The 16,173-nt window shown below is 41.2% G+C and overlaps 1 protein-coding gene across 29 annotated transcripts in view; it reads left to right on the top strand.

Moving 5' to 3' along the window:
- Positions 1 to 16,173, top strand: part of Macf1 (microtubule actin crosslinking factor 1) — a 345,150-nt gene that overhangs the window by 311,086 nt on the left and 17,891 nt on the right. For 13 of the 29 annotated variants that reach the window (XM_060379622.1, XM_060379626.1, XM_060379628.1 and 10 more), the window contains 20 exons: positions 185 to 307; positions 402 to 503; positions 905 to 1,006; positions 1,108 to 1,281; positions 1,368 to 1,523; positions 1,653 to 1,850; positions 2,435 to 2,563; positions 3,165 to 3,338; positions 5,373 to 5,528; positions 5,629 to 5,835; positions 5,949 to 6,068; positions 7,110 to 7,279; positions 7,800 to 7,959; positions 9,462 to 9,656; positions 9,969 to 10,097; positions 11,718 to 11,861; positions 12,268 to 12,456; positions 13,906 to 14,026; positions 14,676 to 14,839; positions 15,472 to 15,486. In XM_060379622.1, coding sequence (XP_060235605.1) covers positions 185 to 307; positions 402 to 503; positions 905 to 1,006; positions 1,108 to 1,281; positions 1,368 to 1,523; positions 1,653 to 1,850; positions 2,435 to 2,563; positions 3,165 to 3,338; positions 5,373 to 5,528; positions 5,629 to 5,835; positions 5,949 to 6,068; positions 7,110 to 7,279; positions 7,800 to 7,959; positions 9,462 to 9,656; positions 9,969 to 10,097; positions 11,718 to 11,861; positions 12,268 to 12,456; positions 13,906 to 14,026; positions 14,676 to 14,839; positions 15,472 to 15,486 — 2,928 coding nt within the window. The remainder of the gene's footprint in view (positions 1 to 184; positions 308 to 401; positions 504 to 904; positions 1,007 to 1,107; positions 1,282 to 1,367; positions 1,524 to 1,652; positions 1,851 to 2,434; positions 2,564 to 3,164; positions 3,339 to 5,372; positions 5,529 to 5,628; positions 5,836 to 5,948; positions 6,069 to 7,109; positions 7,280 to 7,799; positions 7,960 to 9,461; positions 9,657 to 9,968; positions 10,098 to 11,717; positions 11,862 to 12,267; positions 12,457 to 13,905; positions 14,027 to 14,675; positions 14,840 to 15,471; positions 15,487 to 16,173) is intronic. The other 16 variants (XM_060379623.1, XM_060379634.1, XM_060379635.1 and 13 more) reach the window with 2 other exon arrangements.

The following is a 16,173-nucleotide window of genomic DNA, read 5'->3' on the forward strand; positions in this document are numbered from 1 at the left end:
CATGTGGCTATGAGGCTACACTCTCTGGTTAAGCAATATCATAAGAGTAAAAATACTTGGTGCTTTTTAAGGTTCTTGTTAGTGTTTGCTCTTGATGGGAGGGGGTCTGTGGTTGCATTTGCAAAGTTTGAGAAGTTATGGTCTGCTTTCTGTTTTGACTCATTTTCTGCTCCCTTACGTATAGACTATTAAAGAGGAGACAGATGGTCTGCATGAGGAGTTGGAGTTCATTAGAATCCTTGGAGCAGATTTGATTTTTGCCTGTGGAGAAACTGAGAAGCCTGAAGTAAAGAAGAGCATTGATGAGGTGTGGAGAGTGGATGAGGGATTTGGATGAAATGTCGTGGAGTTAGACCAGAGAGGTATTACCAGAAGAATCTGATTCAATATTTTTTCCACAGATGAATAATGCTTGGGAGAGTTTAAACAAAACTTGGAAAGAAAGGCTAGAAAAACTTGAGGATGCTATGCAAGCTGCTGTGCAATATCAGGACACTCTCCAGGTAAAAAGAGGCTGGGAAGTGCCTACAAAGGAAGTATATGTTCTGCTTTCTCTTGTCATTTCCTGAATCTGATACAGAGTGGCTCACCCTAGTACTGCAGCATTTTGAAACCTAAACAATGTTGCTTCCATATTTCTGGCCTAGGTTGCCCACTTTTGTTAAGAAAAGTATTGATATAATGTACATCCAAGTTTCAGCTACCACTGCCATTTTTATTGTCATTGCCTGCTTGTCATATTCGTACCCATTCAGCTATTCAGTGACACTGGCCTGATTGTGTAAGTCACTGCTTGCTAGAGGTCCTAAACCCATGTCATTATGAAACCCAACATTGGTAAGAAAATGTTCCTTCTCTTCTAGCCTCACACTTTTGCTTTTATGTATTTGTGTTTTTATTTTAGGCCATGTTTGACTGGCTAGATAACACTGTGATCAAACTCTGCACCATGCCCCCAGTGGGCACTGACCTCAACACTGTCAAAGATCAGTTAAATGAGATGAAGGTTTGTACCCAGGGATGCCTTGAAAAGAAAGCTGCTTCTTTCTTATACTGAAGTCTTGGTTATGTTAACGGCTATGTTAACATTAAGTGCATCTTTTATAGGAGTTCAAAGTAGAAGTTTACCAGCAGCAAATTGAGATGGAAAAACTCAATCACCAGGGTGAATTGATGTTAAAGAAAGCTACCGATGAAACGGACAGAGACATTATAAGAGAACCACTGACAGAACTCAAACACCTCTGGGAGAATCTGGGTGAGAAAATTGCCCACCGACAGGTAAGGCTGGTGCTAGCATAGGTCAGTGGACTGCTCTCTGCCCGCTCTGATTTCCTAACAAGTGTTCCTTGTCTTGTCCTGAGCAGCATAAGCTAGAAGGTGCTCTTTTGGCCCTTGGCCAGTTCCAGCATGCCTTAGAGGAGCTAATGAGTTGGCTCACTCACACTGAAGAGTTGCTGGATGCTCAGAGACCAATAAGTGGAGACCCAAAAGTCATTGAAGTTGAGCTTGCAAAGCATCATGTACGTATTTTTTATTTTCCTAACTTTGTCAGTTTGAGACCAGATACCGCCACCAGAAGCTTAATGTCCTATAGACCTTAAGCCAGGTTTAATGACATCAGAAGAGATAAATTATGTCAACATTTTTAGGTTCTGAAAAATGATGTTTTGGCTCATCAAGCCACAGTGGAGGCAGTCAACAAAGCTGGCAATGAACTTCTTGAGTCTAGTGCTGGAGATGATGCCAGCAGCCTCAGGAGCCGCCTGGAAACAGTGAACCAGTGCTGGGAGTCTGTGCTGCAGAAGACAGAGGAGAGGGAGCAGCAGCTTCAGTCAACTCTGCAGCAGGTAAGCTTGTCATCCAGTCTTGATGGAGGAGCACTGGGAGGCGGCACAGTGAGAGCAAGGAACCATTTAAGGTAGAGCCTTTAACCCCGGCACTCAGAGAGGCACAGGCAGGCAGATCACTATGAGTTTGAGGCCAACCTGGTCTACAAAGTGAGTTCAGAACAGCCAGGGCTATCCAGAGAAACCCTGTCTTGAAAAAACAAAAAAGAAAAGAAGCCGCTTTTGATTGGCTGGTTCTTTAGGGATTTGTTTGCAGTTCAGTGTATTTACTATTCAGTAAGTCAGTCTTCACTCTGACCAACTTGTTTTGAGATTCAGGTTTTTCCTGTAGCAGCAAGTCGGGCTTCTCCCTGTTCAACAGTCCCTTAGTCCATTCATCAGGTTGTAGTAGGCGTCTACACTGTATTATGGTGATGTCTGAGGTGTTTTGCTAGATTCTAGCCTATAGAAGCAAACAGACAAAACTAACTACTTTGCCTGAGACCAGCTTCAGAATCCCCCCCAGTAAGCTCAGAATCATTCCAAAAGTTTGCTTTTATAGCCGATTGCTTACTGATACTGCTGATATGTCTTTTTCTCAAAAGGCCCAGGGTTTCCACAGCGAAATTGAAGATTTCCTCTTAGAACTCAATAGAATGGAGAGCCAACTTTCTGCATCTAAGCCTACAGGAGGACTTCCTGAGACTGCTAGAGAACAGCTTGATACACATATGGTAACAGCAGTTTCTTCAAATTGCAAATAAGCATCACATATTCAGTACCCTCTCTGAAAGACCCATTTGCTGGATATCTGTGACGTTAGTGCAGCTCTTCTACATACATTAGTACCTGACACGGGCAGCAGCAGTGAAGGAAAGTGTCAGAAAGGCATCAGTGAACTGTAAACTTAGTCCATCCATTTGGTGGGCGCCAAAATATTGACCAGAGGTGAGAGTATCACCAATATGTTGATAAGGATTTAGAGAAATCAGAGAGATGCTGACAGTATTCTAAGAGAGTCTACTAAGAACAAAAGACAACATAATTTCTAGGCAAATCCTTACTAAAAAGCAAAAACAAATTATCAAAGACTACTTTTGAGATCTTTGATCCTTATTTTAAAAAAGCTTTGTGGGTTTTTTGTTTTGTTTTTTTTTTTTTGTTTGTTTGTTTGTTTGTTTGTTTTTTGGTGAGTTGATTGTTTTCAAATTAAGGAAGAATTGTGGGTTTTATTTTCTAATATCTCATACTTTGAACTGAACCTAAAAGAGACATATAAAGACAAGGTCTTATAGAAAATAGATATTATTGATCTTTTGCTGCCTTCCCTTGTAGGAACTGCATTCCCAGCTGAGAGCCAAGGAAGAGACTTACAATCAGCTGCTTGACAAGGGCAGGCTCATGCTCCTCAGCCGTGGTGATTCTGGGTCTGGCTCAAAAACAGAGCAGAGTGTGGCACTCTTGGGACAGAAGTGGCATATGGTCAGCAGTAAAATGGAAGAAAGAAAGGTACCAACGCAGAGCACTATCTGAGTCATATGTTTGGTGAAGATAGGTGTGTTATGATGCCAGAGAACTTACCTCATGATGGACTTCATATTAATCTATATGACAGTAATCTCCAGTTCGTTTTTCTACTTAAAAAACGAAGTTTTGCTGGAGTTTATAACATGGAATTGAGAAGATGGAAACGGGGCAATGTAAGAAGTATGACCAGTGATTTTTTTTTTTTGCAAGGAATTTTACTGAAGACCAAGTCAATTATGATGTCTTCCCACTGATTCTCAGAAGTGGGGTTTTCTTCTTTATAAGAGCAGAAAAAGGGATATGAAGTCAAGGCTTTTTTCGAAAAAGTTGGGCGTTTTGTGTTTATTTGTTTGTTTGTTTGTTTGTTTATGGCTACAGAGTCTCATTCTCCTCTTTGCTAGTCAGGTCAAGTATAAAATAAACCCATTGACCATGTCCACTCAATAGATAGAGAGGAAGTGTGTCCTGGACACTGTGAGGGGTGTTAGTAGGAAGGGTAAACAGGCATTCCCTAACATTTGGAACTGTTAGGCAAAGAACACAAACCATATTCACACACACTGAGGAGGAACGTTTTCAGAGAAGCACTAGTTTGTGCCTGGTGTGGGTTTGTGTAATTTTATGCTGCGAAGACTAGCCAAAATTACATCATTATAAGCCCACGTTCTGATTCTCGTTCTCTGTCCTGCAGAAGGCAGAGGGAAATTAATGAGAGAAACTGAGTCAGAGTCTTAACTCAATGACATTTCCTAGCAAGGATATTGAGACAGGAGAATTTCAAATTTAAGGGCATCATGGGCTGTAACGCAAGAAAGAATAGACTTCTGTATTAATTTCTAAACATGTCTAAAATCTTTGAGGTAGACGTTGGTATCCACCTGATTGTTTATATTGGTTCATCTTTGTTGTTGTTGTTTTCAATGTTAGAGATTGAACCTAGAGCCTCACTTGTGCTAGGCAAACATTCTACCATTGCATGTGTATGTAGAACATTCATTATAAAGTAACCTGAAAGGATGAAGAAAAGAAAAAAAACAAACAAACATGTATTTGAGTCAACTACAGTTAGTAGCAGTTTAAGTTTTTAGTGTATAAAAACAGCAGAGTCTTTTATTCATTTTTCAATGTATCACTTTTTAGTATAATCTGAATATAATCATCTTTTTAAAAAATCATTTTACTTTGCCTTCCTAGTTGATGGCTACAAGTGTCCACTAAGAAGCTAGGGCTAGAAATCCCTTAGAATAGTTCTTATGAACCCTGGTCTAGGGATGTACTAATGGAGAATAGCACTTGCCCTGAATGAGCCATTATTTTCTGCTATTCTAATTTAAATGAGAGTGGTTTAAAAAGTTACATTCAGGTGTGTTCCAGCATTTCAGGAATGCTGTGGCATCAACACACATTTCAGACTATGTTTCTTGAGCATATTAATATGCTTAGAAAACATATGTTTTATTCAATGTTAATAATAAACCTGTCATTTGGTAAGAGTTCTTACCTGGCATGAACGGGGCCTCATGTTTGACTCCCTAGTGCCTCATAAACTGTGTGTATTTAAGCAAAGGACACTGCAGCAGCCGCATCGTCTTTATAGGCATGTGCGTGTCATTTACCTTCTCCACACCATAAACTGTACATTAAAGAAATGGGGATTTTTACCAGGAACTGGTTTAGATCCTATAGCTGTCACCACCACTAGAGCATACTCACTTACATTTAATGAGTAGTTTACTCCGTTTTTAAATGTTCCAGGAAGTAGAGAGTGGCCAAGAAAGCTTAGCCATTAATTGTGCCTTTTCCTTTTTCATCACTCAGTTCTTGTCCAGGTGTTTTAGCTTCAGACATTTAGCATCTAGAATCCCCATATTTTGTGTTCGAGACATATTTAGTGCTTCATCAAGTGAGTCTTCTTGACTAGGATCATTTAATCAGCTATATATCTCAGACCTTTATTATCAAAGGTGTAATTTCTGATCTTGTTGCTTTTTCTTCTGTGTTTTATTTAAAATGCAGTCAAAGCTCGAAGAGGCCCTCAGCCTGGCAACAGAATTCCAGAATTCCCTGCAAGAATTCATCAACTGGCTTACTCTAGCAGAGCAGAGTTTAAACATTGCCTCTCCTCCCAGCCTGATTTTGAACACTGTTCTTTCCCAGATAGAAGAACACAAGGTAACCGCCTTAAGATGACGCTACCTCTTCTTTGAAAGGGGTCATTCAAAGGAGTGCTTCTCCACCTGTGTATGTCTAAAAGAGCGCCATGTCCCCACAGGTTTTTGCTAATGAAGTAAATGCTCATCGAGACCAGATCATTGAGCTGGATCAAACAGGAAACCAGTTGAAGTTTCTTAGTCAGAAGCAGGATGTTGTCTTGATCAAGAATTTGCTAGTCAGTGTCCAGTCCCGGTGGGAGAAGGTTGTCCAGCGATCTATTGAAAGGGGCCGGTCACTGGATGATGCCAGGAAGCGGGCAAAACAGGTAAGTTATAAGAGGAGGCACGACTTCGTGAACAGCCCTGGCCCTCGGAACTGATGGCGGCAGATGAGTTGTATATTTAGCACTCTTTCTATGTTTATCTTACTTAATTTTAGTTCCACGAAGCTTGGAAAAAACTGATTGACTGGCTAGAAGATGCAGAGGGCCATCTGGACTCAGAGCTGGAGATTTCTAACGACCCAGACAAAATCAAACTTCAGCTTTCTAAACATAAGGTAGAGTGGTCTGTCACTGTGAGGTCCTAAGCTTTATATTCCCCCCTGTTGCTTGCTAACAATAGAAATCAGAACCTGTTTAAAAAAATAAACAAAACCAAACAAACAAACAAAAAAACCCAGTTGATTAATGTTAACATATCAAGAAGGGGTGAAGAATAGAAATGTTTGGTAAGAACAAGGTCTCATGTTTTTGACTCCCTAGCACCTCATAAACTGGCCATGGTGCCTCCTGTGTGTGTAATCCTAAGAAGCAGGAAGATCAGAAATTCAAGGCCAACTTAGAATAAGTAAGATTTTGTCTCTTTAAAAAAAAAAAAAGTCAAGGTGAAAGCCTGGAATGTTGGCACATACCTCACTTTAAAAGCTAAGGCAAAAGGATTAAAAGAGTAGCCTAAGTTCAGAAGAAGACTCCAGATCATCTTGAGCCCCATAGAAAAAAAAGATGATGAAATCAGCCCTCCTTTTTGTTTGTTTGCATTGCTGGGGTTGAACTCAGGCTCCATATGAGTTAGACAAGTGTTCTGCCTCTGCTAAAACCAACCCCAGGGCTCCTCAGGGCACTTAGATAACATGACAGGCAAACTGCTTATGTGAGTAACAAACCAAAAGTATGGGGTTTGAGAAATTGCCATGTGCTGTTGTATGTGGTATAAACAAAAGTTGTAAATTTCTTTTAAGGGAAGCTATTGTTAGTTTTAGTTTAGAGTTTTGTTTCATGATATATTTACTTTATAAATTTGAAAAAAAAAGTCAATTGTAAGCCAGGCATGGTGGTGCATGCCTGTAACCCCAGCACTCAGGGAGGCAGAGGCAGGTGGATCTCTGTGAACCAAGGCCAGCCTGACTGCAAAGTCCAGAACAGCCAAGGGTACACAGAGACACCCTGTCTCAAAAAAAAAAAAAAGTTGATTGTAAATCAAGACATACCCCACCTCTTGGGAGCCTGGGAATTAATCCCAGGACCTTAGGCTATTATTATTTGATTTTTAATATGTGTATATATGTTAATTGTTTTTCTTTCTTTCTTTCTGGAAACAGGAATTTCAGAAAACTCTTGGCGGCAAACAGCCTGTGTATGATACCACAATCAGAACTGGCAGAGCACTAAAAGAAAAGACTTTGCTTGCTGATGATACTCAGAAACTTGACAACTTGCTAGGAGAAGTCAGAGATAAATGGGATACTGTCTGTGGCAAGTCTGTGGAACGGTGAGCATGAGTGTCCCCTAAAAGGGCAGACCCATACAGATATGGCATGTCAAAGTATGTAAGAGATTGTCATTAAATTAAAATAGGAATAAGGTAGCTGGATAGATACCTTAGGGACTAAGAGCATGTGTTACTTCTGCAGAGGAGCCATGTTTGGTGCCCAGCATCCATATGGTGCCTCATGTTCATGTTCAGTTCTAGGTGATTGATGCCTTTAGCTCCACTTTTAGCGGATCCAACACCCTCTTTTGACCTTTGTAAGCACTAGCACACACAGGTGCACAGACTTAACTTCAGGCAAACCACTCATAAAATAAATCTAGTCTAGACAATGGTTTGGTTTAAAATGTGTGGGCATTTCTCTAACTTCTTTTTAGTCTATTTCTAACTGCTCTAACATAGGAGTTATCTGTATAGGGTTTAAGCAGTATTCCCTTTCAACAGTCAGAATTGTGAGCATTGGTGATGATGACGATGATGTTGATTATTAAAATCGCTGAGTATGTCATGCCTTTTTCAGACAGCACAAGTTGGAAGAAGCCCTACTGTTTTCAGGCCAGTTCATGGATGCTTTGCAGGCCTTAGTTGACTGGTTGTACAAGGTGGAGCCACAGTTGGCTGAGGACCAGCCTGTACATGGGGACCTTGACCTCGTCATGAACCTCATGGATGCGCATAAGGTAAGAAGCAGGAATTGGCTTTTTGGGAAACAAAGCCACAGAGCCTTGTCTTGCTGGGCACTGTCTGGTATGTGTTGACCATCTAGAGAAGAATGGATGCCTGATGAGAATTTCTAGAGGAGCAGCTCTTTGTATTCTATGTTTAAACAAACTTTTGGCCTTGTGTGGTGGTACACACCTTTAATCTCTTGTCAGTTCAAGGATTGTCTGGTCTACATAGCAATCTCCAGGACAATCAGGGATACATAGAGAAGCTCTGTCTCAAAAAATAAAAACAAACAAACAAACTTGCTGGGATTTTGCATCAGTCACAAAGAATTTACCAAAATTGGTTTGATTCAGACTTGGCAACTTGAAGAGGTGTTTTTTTGTTTGTTTGTTTGTTTGTTTTGTTTTGTTTTGTTTTGTTTGTCTCTTGGTTGAGTCTCAATTGAAATTTAAGTTCAGAGGGAAACTGTTATGAAATCCATTGCTACTAAATGGAAATGGGAGAATTTTTTCCTAGCCACCTTGTATAGTCACAAGCCTACCATCAACTCATCTCTCTTATACCTGTTGTATTGAGCTGCATAATGTTCTCCTGTTTTAACACAAAACATTCTGCTTTGCATTGAAACTGTATCAAATTCTATGGGCCAGTGAGATAGCTCAACAGGCGGTGGGGCTTGCTGCTAAGCCTGACAACCAAGTTCAATCCCTGAGCCCATATGGTGGAGGGAGAGAACTGACTCCAGCAAGTTTTCCTCTGACTTCTACACTTGTCTGCACATGGAAACAACAGAACTAAGTGTAATTTATCCCATTCCCTGTACTTCAGATATGTTCTTATTTCCCCCAATTCTAGAAATGCTGGTATAATTCTTTTCATTTTTCAGATTAAGAAACTAACACAAAATATCCAAGCACCTTTCCAAAAGTCAAGCAGATCAGAATGCCTGAGCTGACGCTCATGCCTATAGCTTCTGATTTTTTTTTAAAGTAAAGTTGAAGTTTCTTGAAAGAAAGAAAGAAAGAAAGAAAGAAAGAAAGAAAGAAAGAAGAAAGAAAGAAGAGAAAGAAAGGAAAGGAAAAGGAAAAAGTTTGACTATAGATTTCAGCACAGACACTGAGGGAGAGGAGCTTGTGGTACAGGCTTCTTGAGAGTCACCTACTTGTTCTCTCTGACACCACCCTGCCTTCCTCTGCGTAAATAAGACACCTGATCAGAACCTTCCAAGGAGATCACTTGTTCGGAGGTTTTACTCCTTATGCGAAATATTTATCATACACAGGGCTGGAGAGATGGCTCATGGTTAGCAGTACTGTGGTTCTCTTAGAGGACCTGGGTTCAGTTCCCAGCACCCACATGGTGGCTCACAATCATCCATAGGATCTGACACCCTCTTCTAGCCTCCGTGGGCACTAGGCATGCACGTGGCATACATACTGCAGGCAAACACACACAAAATAAAATAAATAAATCTTTTACCAAACAAACTAATCCTCATTTCTTCTTTAACCAGGTTTTCCAAAAAGAACTAGGAAAGAGAACTGGCACTGTTCAAGTCCTGAAACGGTCAGGCAGAGAACTGATTGAGAACAGCCGAGATGACACGACTTGGGTAAAGGGGCAGCTCCAGGAGCTGAGCACTCGCTGGGATACTGTGTGCAAACTCTCTGTTTCCAAGCAAAGCCGGCTTGAGCAGGCGTTAAAACAGGTAAGATAAATTTGCAGAGCCAACCCATGACTGGGGGCCTGAGAATATATATCTTAGCTTCTTTACCAGGACCATTAAGTCCCAGTCTTGAAATGAAAATAATGTTGATATTCTAAACATTTTATAAGACTTTGACCAGTCATTGACCTTGTTTTCAAAGGTCTACAAATTAAGGTGACCTTTGTGGTGATGGGCAAGGGCATCAGATGCCTGTGGTAGAGTGTGGTACTGGACTCTTCCCCAGCACGCCCTGTAGTGTGCAGTGCTCAGCTGCAGAGGGAGGCCAGCTCTTCTTGTGCTTGGTTATTTCAGGCAGAAGAGTTTCGGGACACGGTCCATATGCTGCTGGAGTGGCTTTCCGAAGCAGAGCAAACACTTCGCTTTCGAGGAGCCCTTCCTGATGACACAGAGGCCCTACAGTCTCTCATTGACACCCATAAGGTAAGCTAGTCTCAAGGTTTGGTGATCTGTGCTGCTCAACCATGCTGAGAACTGCCCCACCGCTAACAATAAACAAATTTGCTTGTAAATGTCAGACCTCCTATGAAGAAAAGAAAAACCAGAATTGGCTGTTTGTGCACTCAGCAGGAGCCAGGCACTTGGTGACGCCTATCAGCAATATTTGTTTTATACAACTCACTCATATTGGCTTTATTTTTTTAAGATTTATTTATTTTTGTTTTATGTATATGGTTTTTCCTGCATATATGTGTGTGCACCTCATGCATGCCTGGTGCCCAAGGAAACCAGAGAGGGTGTCAGGTCCCTAGACCTGGACATAAAGACAGTTGTGAGCTACCATAGGGTGCTAGGAATTGAACCCCAAGTCCTCTGGAAGCAGCCAGTGCTCTACCACTGAGCCATTTCTCTGGCCTCTCATATTTCCTTTAAACAAGTAACAGCACATAGTGTCCTAAACGAAAATACAGAACATTTTCCTTTCTGATTTTTGTTTCTTGGTTAGCTAGATGTTGAGACATGGTCTTATTTTGTGTGCTCAGGTTACCCTTGCACTCCTAAACACTCTGCCTCAGCCTCCCGAGTACTAGAACTATAGGTGTCTATTATCATACCCAAATCCATTTTACTTCTCACCTTCACGTGCCTTTGTTTGACTTAGCTTATGTTACTAGCTTTCAGTCCTTGTCTGATATCCTACAACGATTTAGCATACTACAGAATATAACATGGTATCTTGGGCCACGGTCAGTTGTAATGAAAGTAAGGAAATGCTTCATGTTACCTATCCAGATTTTTTTTTTTCCTATCCAGATATTTTAAGCTTATTTTTATCATTGCATTTTATTGTGGTAGGAATTTTAAAATATAGTGCTTTTTGGCTGTCATCATTTTTTTTTTTAAACAAATACACTTTAGAAAAACAAATAAATGGGGCTGGAAAGATGGCTCAGAGGTTAAAAGCACTGGCTGTTCTTTCAAAGGTCCTGAGTTCAATTCCCAGCAACCACATGGTGGCTCACAACCATCTATAATGAGATCTGGCACGCTCTTCTGGTGTGCAGGCACACATGCAGGCAGAATACTGTATAAAATAAGTCTTAAAAAAAAACAATAACAAATAAAAGAACTAGAGAGGTGACTCAGTATTTAGGAATATTTGCTGCTTTTTTAAACAGTTGCTAGCACCTATGTGATGGCTCACAGCTGTCAATAACTTCATTCCAAGAGATCCAGTTCCCTTTGCTGGCCATTTCTGGTATCAAGCACATACATACAGGCAAAATATTCATGCACAGAAAATAAATGTTTTAACAAAATAGAAATAAATACCAAAAAAAGAGGGAGAAACTGAAAATAAAAACAGGAGCAGAGGCATACCATGTCCCTATCTTAGTTGTCATCTCTGACAGAGTGTCATTTTTAGCTCCCCACATCTTTTAGAACTGGGTCGACCCTGACAGCAACACATAGATACAGGCTTTTTCAAGGACTGTACTAACACATAGGAAGAAAACAATGAAATGTTTCTTCTTTTAATATAAACTAGTAGTACTAGTAGATAGCTTTCTCAAGTTTTTGCTTTGGCTTTTGTTTATTTAGGAGTTCATGAAGAAAGTAGAAGAAAAGCGGGTAGATGTGAACACAGCAGTGGCGATGGGAGAAGTCATCCTGGCTGTCTGCCATCCCGATTGCATCACGACCATCAAACACTGGATCACCATCATCCGAGCTCGCTTTGAGGAGGTGAGTCACCACACGCTCAGTAACGCTGGAATCACAGCGAATGAGTACTCAAAGTCCACCAGATAAAGATTCTTCCATTCACTGTAATGATGGTGTTTCAGTAGAGACTGATGTCATGGCTAGAGTAGTGCTAGTGTAGTGAGGCATTGATTGGTCGCTTCTGTAGACACCTTCCTGAGAAGTTTGTGTTTAATAGAATGTGCAAGTTTTGCTTTTGAAAGAAATGGCTCCTTGTTCTACCTCTCATTTGAGCTTTCTCAGCAAAAGTCAGAGAAGAATCTCTTGGCTGCTTATGTTTGTCTTTCCTCTGAGTAAAGCTGTGTGATCAGATAGAAGGGGGCTTTAAAACAAACAAGCAAAAAGATGTGCTTTTCTGAAAGGGGCCCTGGTGTCTTTCTCTCCACAGGTCCTGACATGGGCAAAACAGCACCAGCAACGCCTGGAAACAGCTCTGTCAGAACTGGTGGCTAATGCCGAGCTCCTGGAAGAACTTCTGGCATGGATCCAGTGGGCTGAGACCACCCTAATCCAACGGGATCAGGAGCCTATCCCTCAGAACATAGACCGGGTTAAAGCTCTCATCACCGAGCATCAGGTGCCCTGCTTCTCTGTGTCCTTTGTGTTGTGAACCACATGCCCTTCACCCGGGAGTCCCCTTCCATCTTTACCATGTGTGTTACTGCAGACTGGCAGCTTGCAGCAGCTCTGTGCATCAGTTGTCATCAATTAGAATCAAGGCATGGGTTAGCATGTTAGGGTTTCATCAGGCAGAAATCACAGTTTCCTCAATACTGAGGTATGTTTTAAGATACATCTCTAGCTGATAGTTTGCAGTTCTCATGTGGAGCTCAGGATCTTCTTCCGTGTTCATTTGTTTTGTTGACAGAATTAATTCAGTTTTTTGCATTTGTAGCATTGAAGACTCCATTTTCTTTCTGGCTCCAGCTCCTGGAGGCTACTAAGGTCATGTAGTATAGTTGAAGCCATTAGTAGAAACAGTTCAGCCTTAGAAGATGAAGTATCACCCAGGGAGTGGCCACTCACAGTTTCACAGGCAGTTCACCAGAAGTAGATTTTTTTTGTAATTTTATGTGCACTGGTGTTTAGCTTACATGTATGTCTGTAGTGAGGGTGTTAGCTGTTGGAATTATAGGCAGTTGTAAACTGGCATGTGGGTGCTGAGAATTGCCCTAGAAGGGCAATCGGTGCTCTTAACCACTGAGCCATCTCTCCAGCCCCAGAAGTAGAAATCTTGGAACCCAGCTTTATAGAAGCCTGACATTTCCTGGAGTCAGAAGCCTGTTGGTCTGAGAGAGCAACAGGAAAAGTAAATGAATTTCCTAGCCCATCTTCTGTCACTGCCTTTTCTACTAAAGAAAATGATTATGTCTCTTTGCTGATTCAAAATCTTTTACTTGCTCTCACAGTAAAATCCTAATCCCTTAGCTGGACAGAGGCCTTTCTGGATCTCCTGCCTGCCCCTCCAGCCCCACTTCTTGCTAATCCTTTGATTGTACCCTATTCAGTGAATGAAATGACAAGTCCTGGTCCACAGCTCTGTCAGGCTTGCATGTTCTGTCCAGACTGTACCCTCTCTCCTGCCCCATTCGTGAGTTCTGTATTCCTCAGTGACTCAGCTCCAGACCACTTCATTTGTTAGTTCAGGCTGTAAAGGACTTAGCTTAAGTATTCTCTGCAAAACTGAGCAGCATTTAGTGTTGAATCCTTGGTTTTCCTCACTCATTGAAGGCAGAGACCATCTCTTCTCTTCCTCCTTCAGGTCTTTAGTGCTGAATAAAGTGCTTTGCTTATTTACTCTCAATATGTATCTATCACTTCTGTTTTTGCTTTCTGTGTGTGGAACATTTGAATCCAGAGTCTTGTTTTACCACTAAGTTATACTCCCAGCCCAATTTCATCTTTTGTTTAAGGGGTGAGAAATTACACAGGGCAGTCTCTCACTTGGGCAGTTTGCCATGGTCTTGACCTTTCCATTTTAGACCAAGAAAACTGAATTTTCTTTTCTAATGTTTATATTTAACAGTCATTTATGGAGGAGATGACTCGCAAACAACCTGATGTGGACCGGGTCACCAAGACATATAAGAGGAAGAATGTGGAACCTACTCATGCTCCTTTCATCGAGAAATCCCGCAGTGGAAGCAGTACGTTCCGCCTACTATTCTAGGCTGCTTCCTTCTTGCAGATGGGAATTCACAAAGTGCTGTCATGAAAACTGTGTTTTGATTTCCCAAATCATATTGACTCTGAACCACAATCTCTCATTTTGAAACTTTAGTTTTCTGACAATGACTAGTATATTTTATTTATTTATTGGAAGGGATCAATATGAAGCTACAAGGTGGTGAAGCCTGTTCTGTTATTTGGCAGTGGCCTTTCTGTTGTTGTGTTTGCACTGCACTAGTTACAAGATAATCCCCTATGGACTTGACTGCTGTTTTCATATTGCTATGTCCTCCGGTCACTAAGGCAGAATTGACTGGATAGGTGTAGGAGCTGGGTAAACCTGTGGTTGGCTGGAAAGAGAGGCAATAGTTTTAGAGTTAATATACCTCTGTACCAGAATGTTGCCATTCTCATGTTTCTTCTCAGTTACCAAATGGATATTATTAGTGTAAAACTCTAATTCATATATATACAGCTTTCTTTTCTTGATTTTTGAGACAGTGTCTCATATATCCCAGGCTAGCGTCAAACTTAGCATACAGCCAAGAATAACCTTGAACATGCAGCCATTTCTTTATAGGCTGACAAAGCCAGCATTTCTAATCTTGTCATTATTTCTCCATTTAGGAAAGTCCTTGAGTCAGCCCACACCTCCTCCCATGCCAATCCTCTCACAGTCTGAAGCAAAAAACCCACGAATCAACCAGCTCTCTGCCCGCTGGCAGCAAGTGTGGCTATTAGCCCTGGAGCGCCAGCGGAAGCTGAATGATGCCTTGGACAGACTGGAGGAGGTAATGCCCCACGAAGTGGCCTTCAAATGGTTTTGGCTAGTTTTTTTTTTATCAAAACACAGTCTTTAAAGCCCTCTTAGTACAACCTGTGTGCTTCTTTCTACTTCAGAGGTAAAATCAGCCCTTCCTTCACTCGTACCCTTCCTTTAAGCACCTGAGGAAGAAAAGATAGATTTCTTAAGAAAACACTCAAACAAAGGAGGCTGTACCATATGGTTGTATAAAACCATAAATCAGATATTTCATACAAGGGAGGATCTATGGTTTGCATTTCCTCAGCAGCTTTCTGTGATTATATTTCAGAAAGTTCTGTGATTGAATTTCTGGAGGTTGTAGTTATATAAAAGGGAAGACAGGCAATGGTGGTGCATGCTTTTAATCTCAACACTCAGGAGGCAGAGACAGGTGGAGTTTGAGGCCAGCCTGATCTTTAGAGAATTCCAGGACAGCCAAGGCTACACAGAGAAACCCTGCCTCAAAAAATAAAAAAGTATCAATGATTCTGCCATATGAAGAGATCAAGCCTTCAATAGATCATGAAAAGCAAGTCTGTTTTGAAGTATCCTTATCTTCCTCCTTTCTAACACAGGCATCTAATATCTTTTATATTTTTTTATTTGTGCATATCAAAGCAGCTATGCCCGGAAGTGAGTGTTCTATGTTTTGTTGTTACTTCCGTAGGTCAGTTGCATTTTAAGCACATTGGTTCTTGCTGCCTTTTCCCCCATACCTTCCAACTTTGGAGTTTGAAAGACCAAAGGGGAAAATGAGCTGTTAAGTCATTCTGAATGTGAATTACTAACATGGTCCAGGTAGCTAAAAACCCCTTTATACAGGCCTGCTTTCCACCAGGCGACTATTTCGTATAGAGGTGGGGTGGGCATTTGCTCCCCCTGGTGAGATTCCAAAGAAACATGCTTGGATGTAGGGTTGCATTCTTAATGCTTTCCATCTTGATCTTTAAGATCTCAGAAGATGATGGGAAACATGAGCCTCTTGATGTGGATCCTATGTGTGTTTTGTGTTTATAGTGCTGTTCCATACAGCATAAGAGGATGCTGAGGCCTTCCCTTTGAGACAGAATCTATCCCTTACATCTAAGTAGATGATCCTTGGAAAAGTCCAAAGAGAAAGCAAGACTGGCTCTCCCCATTCTTGTTCTGTGTGTTCCTTGTTTTCCAAAGTTGTTTTTCAGTTACAGTTTCTCCTGCTGCTCCATTATATTGCAGCTTGTTTAAATAATCATGGCTTTAAGTGAAGGAGGCAAATTGTGCCTTCACAAATGAGACAACATGTAACATTGTTGGTGCACCCTGGAAGGCCTGCATGGCTTT

The sequence above is a fragment of the Meriones unguiculatus genome, chromosome 3 (assembly GCF_030254825.1).
Source record: "Meriones unguiculatus strain TT.TT164.6M chromosome 3, Bangor_MerUng_6.1, whole genome shotgun sequence".
Classification (NCBI taxonomy): Eukaryota; Metazoa; Chordata; class Mammalia; order Rodentia; family Muridae; genus Meriones; species Meriones unguiculatus.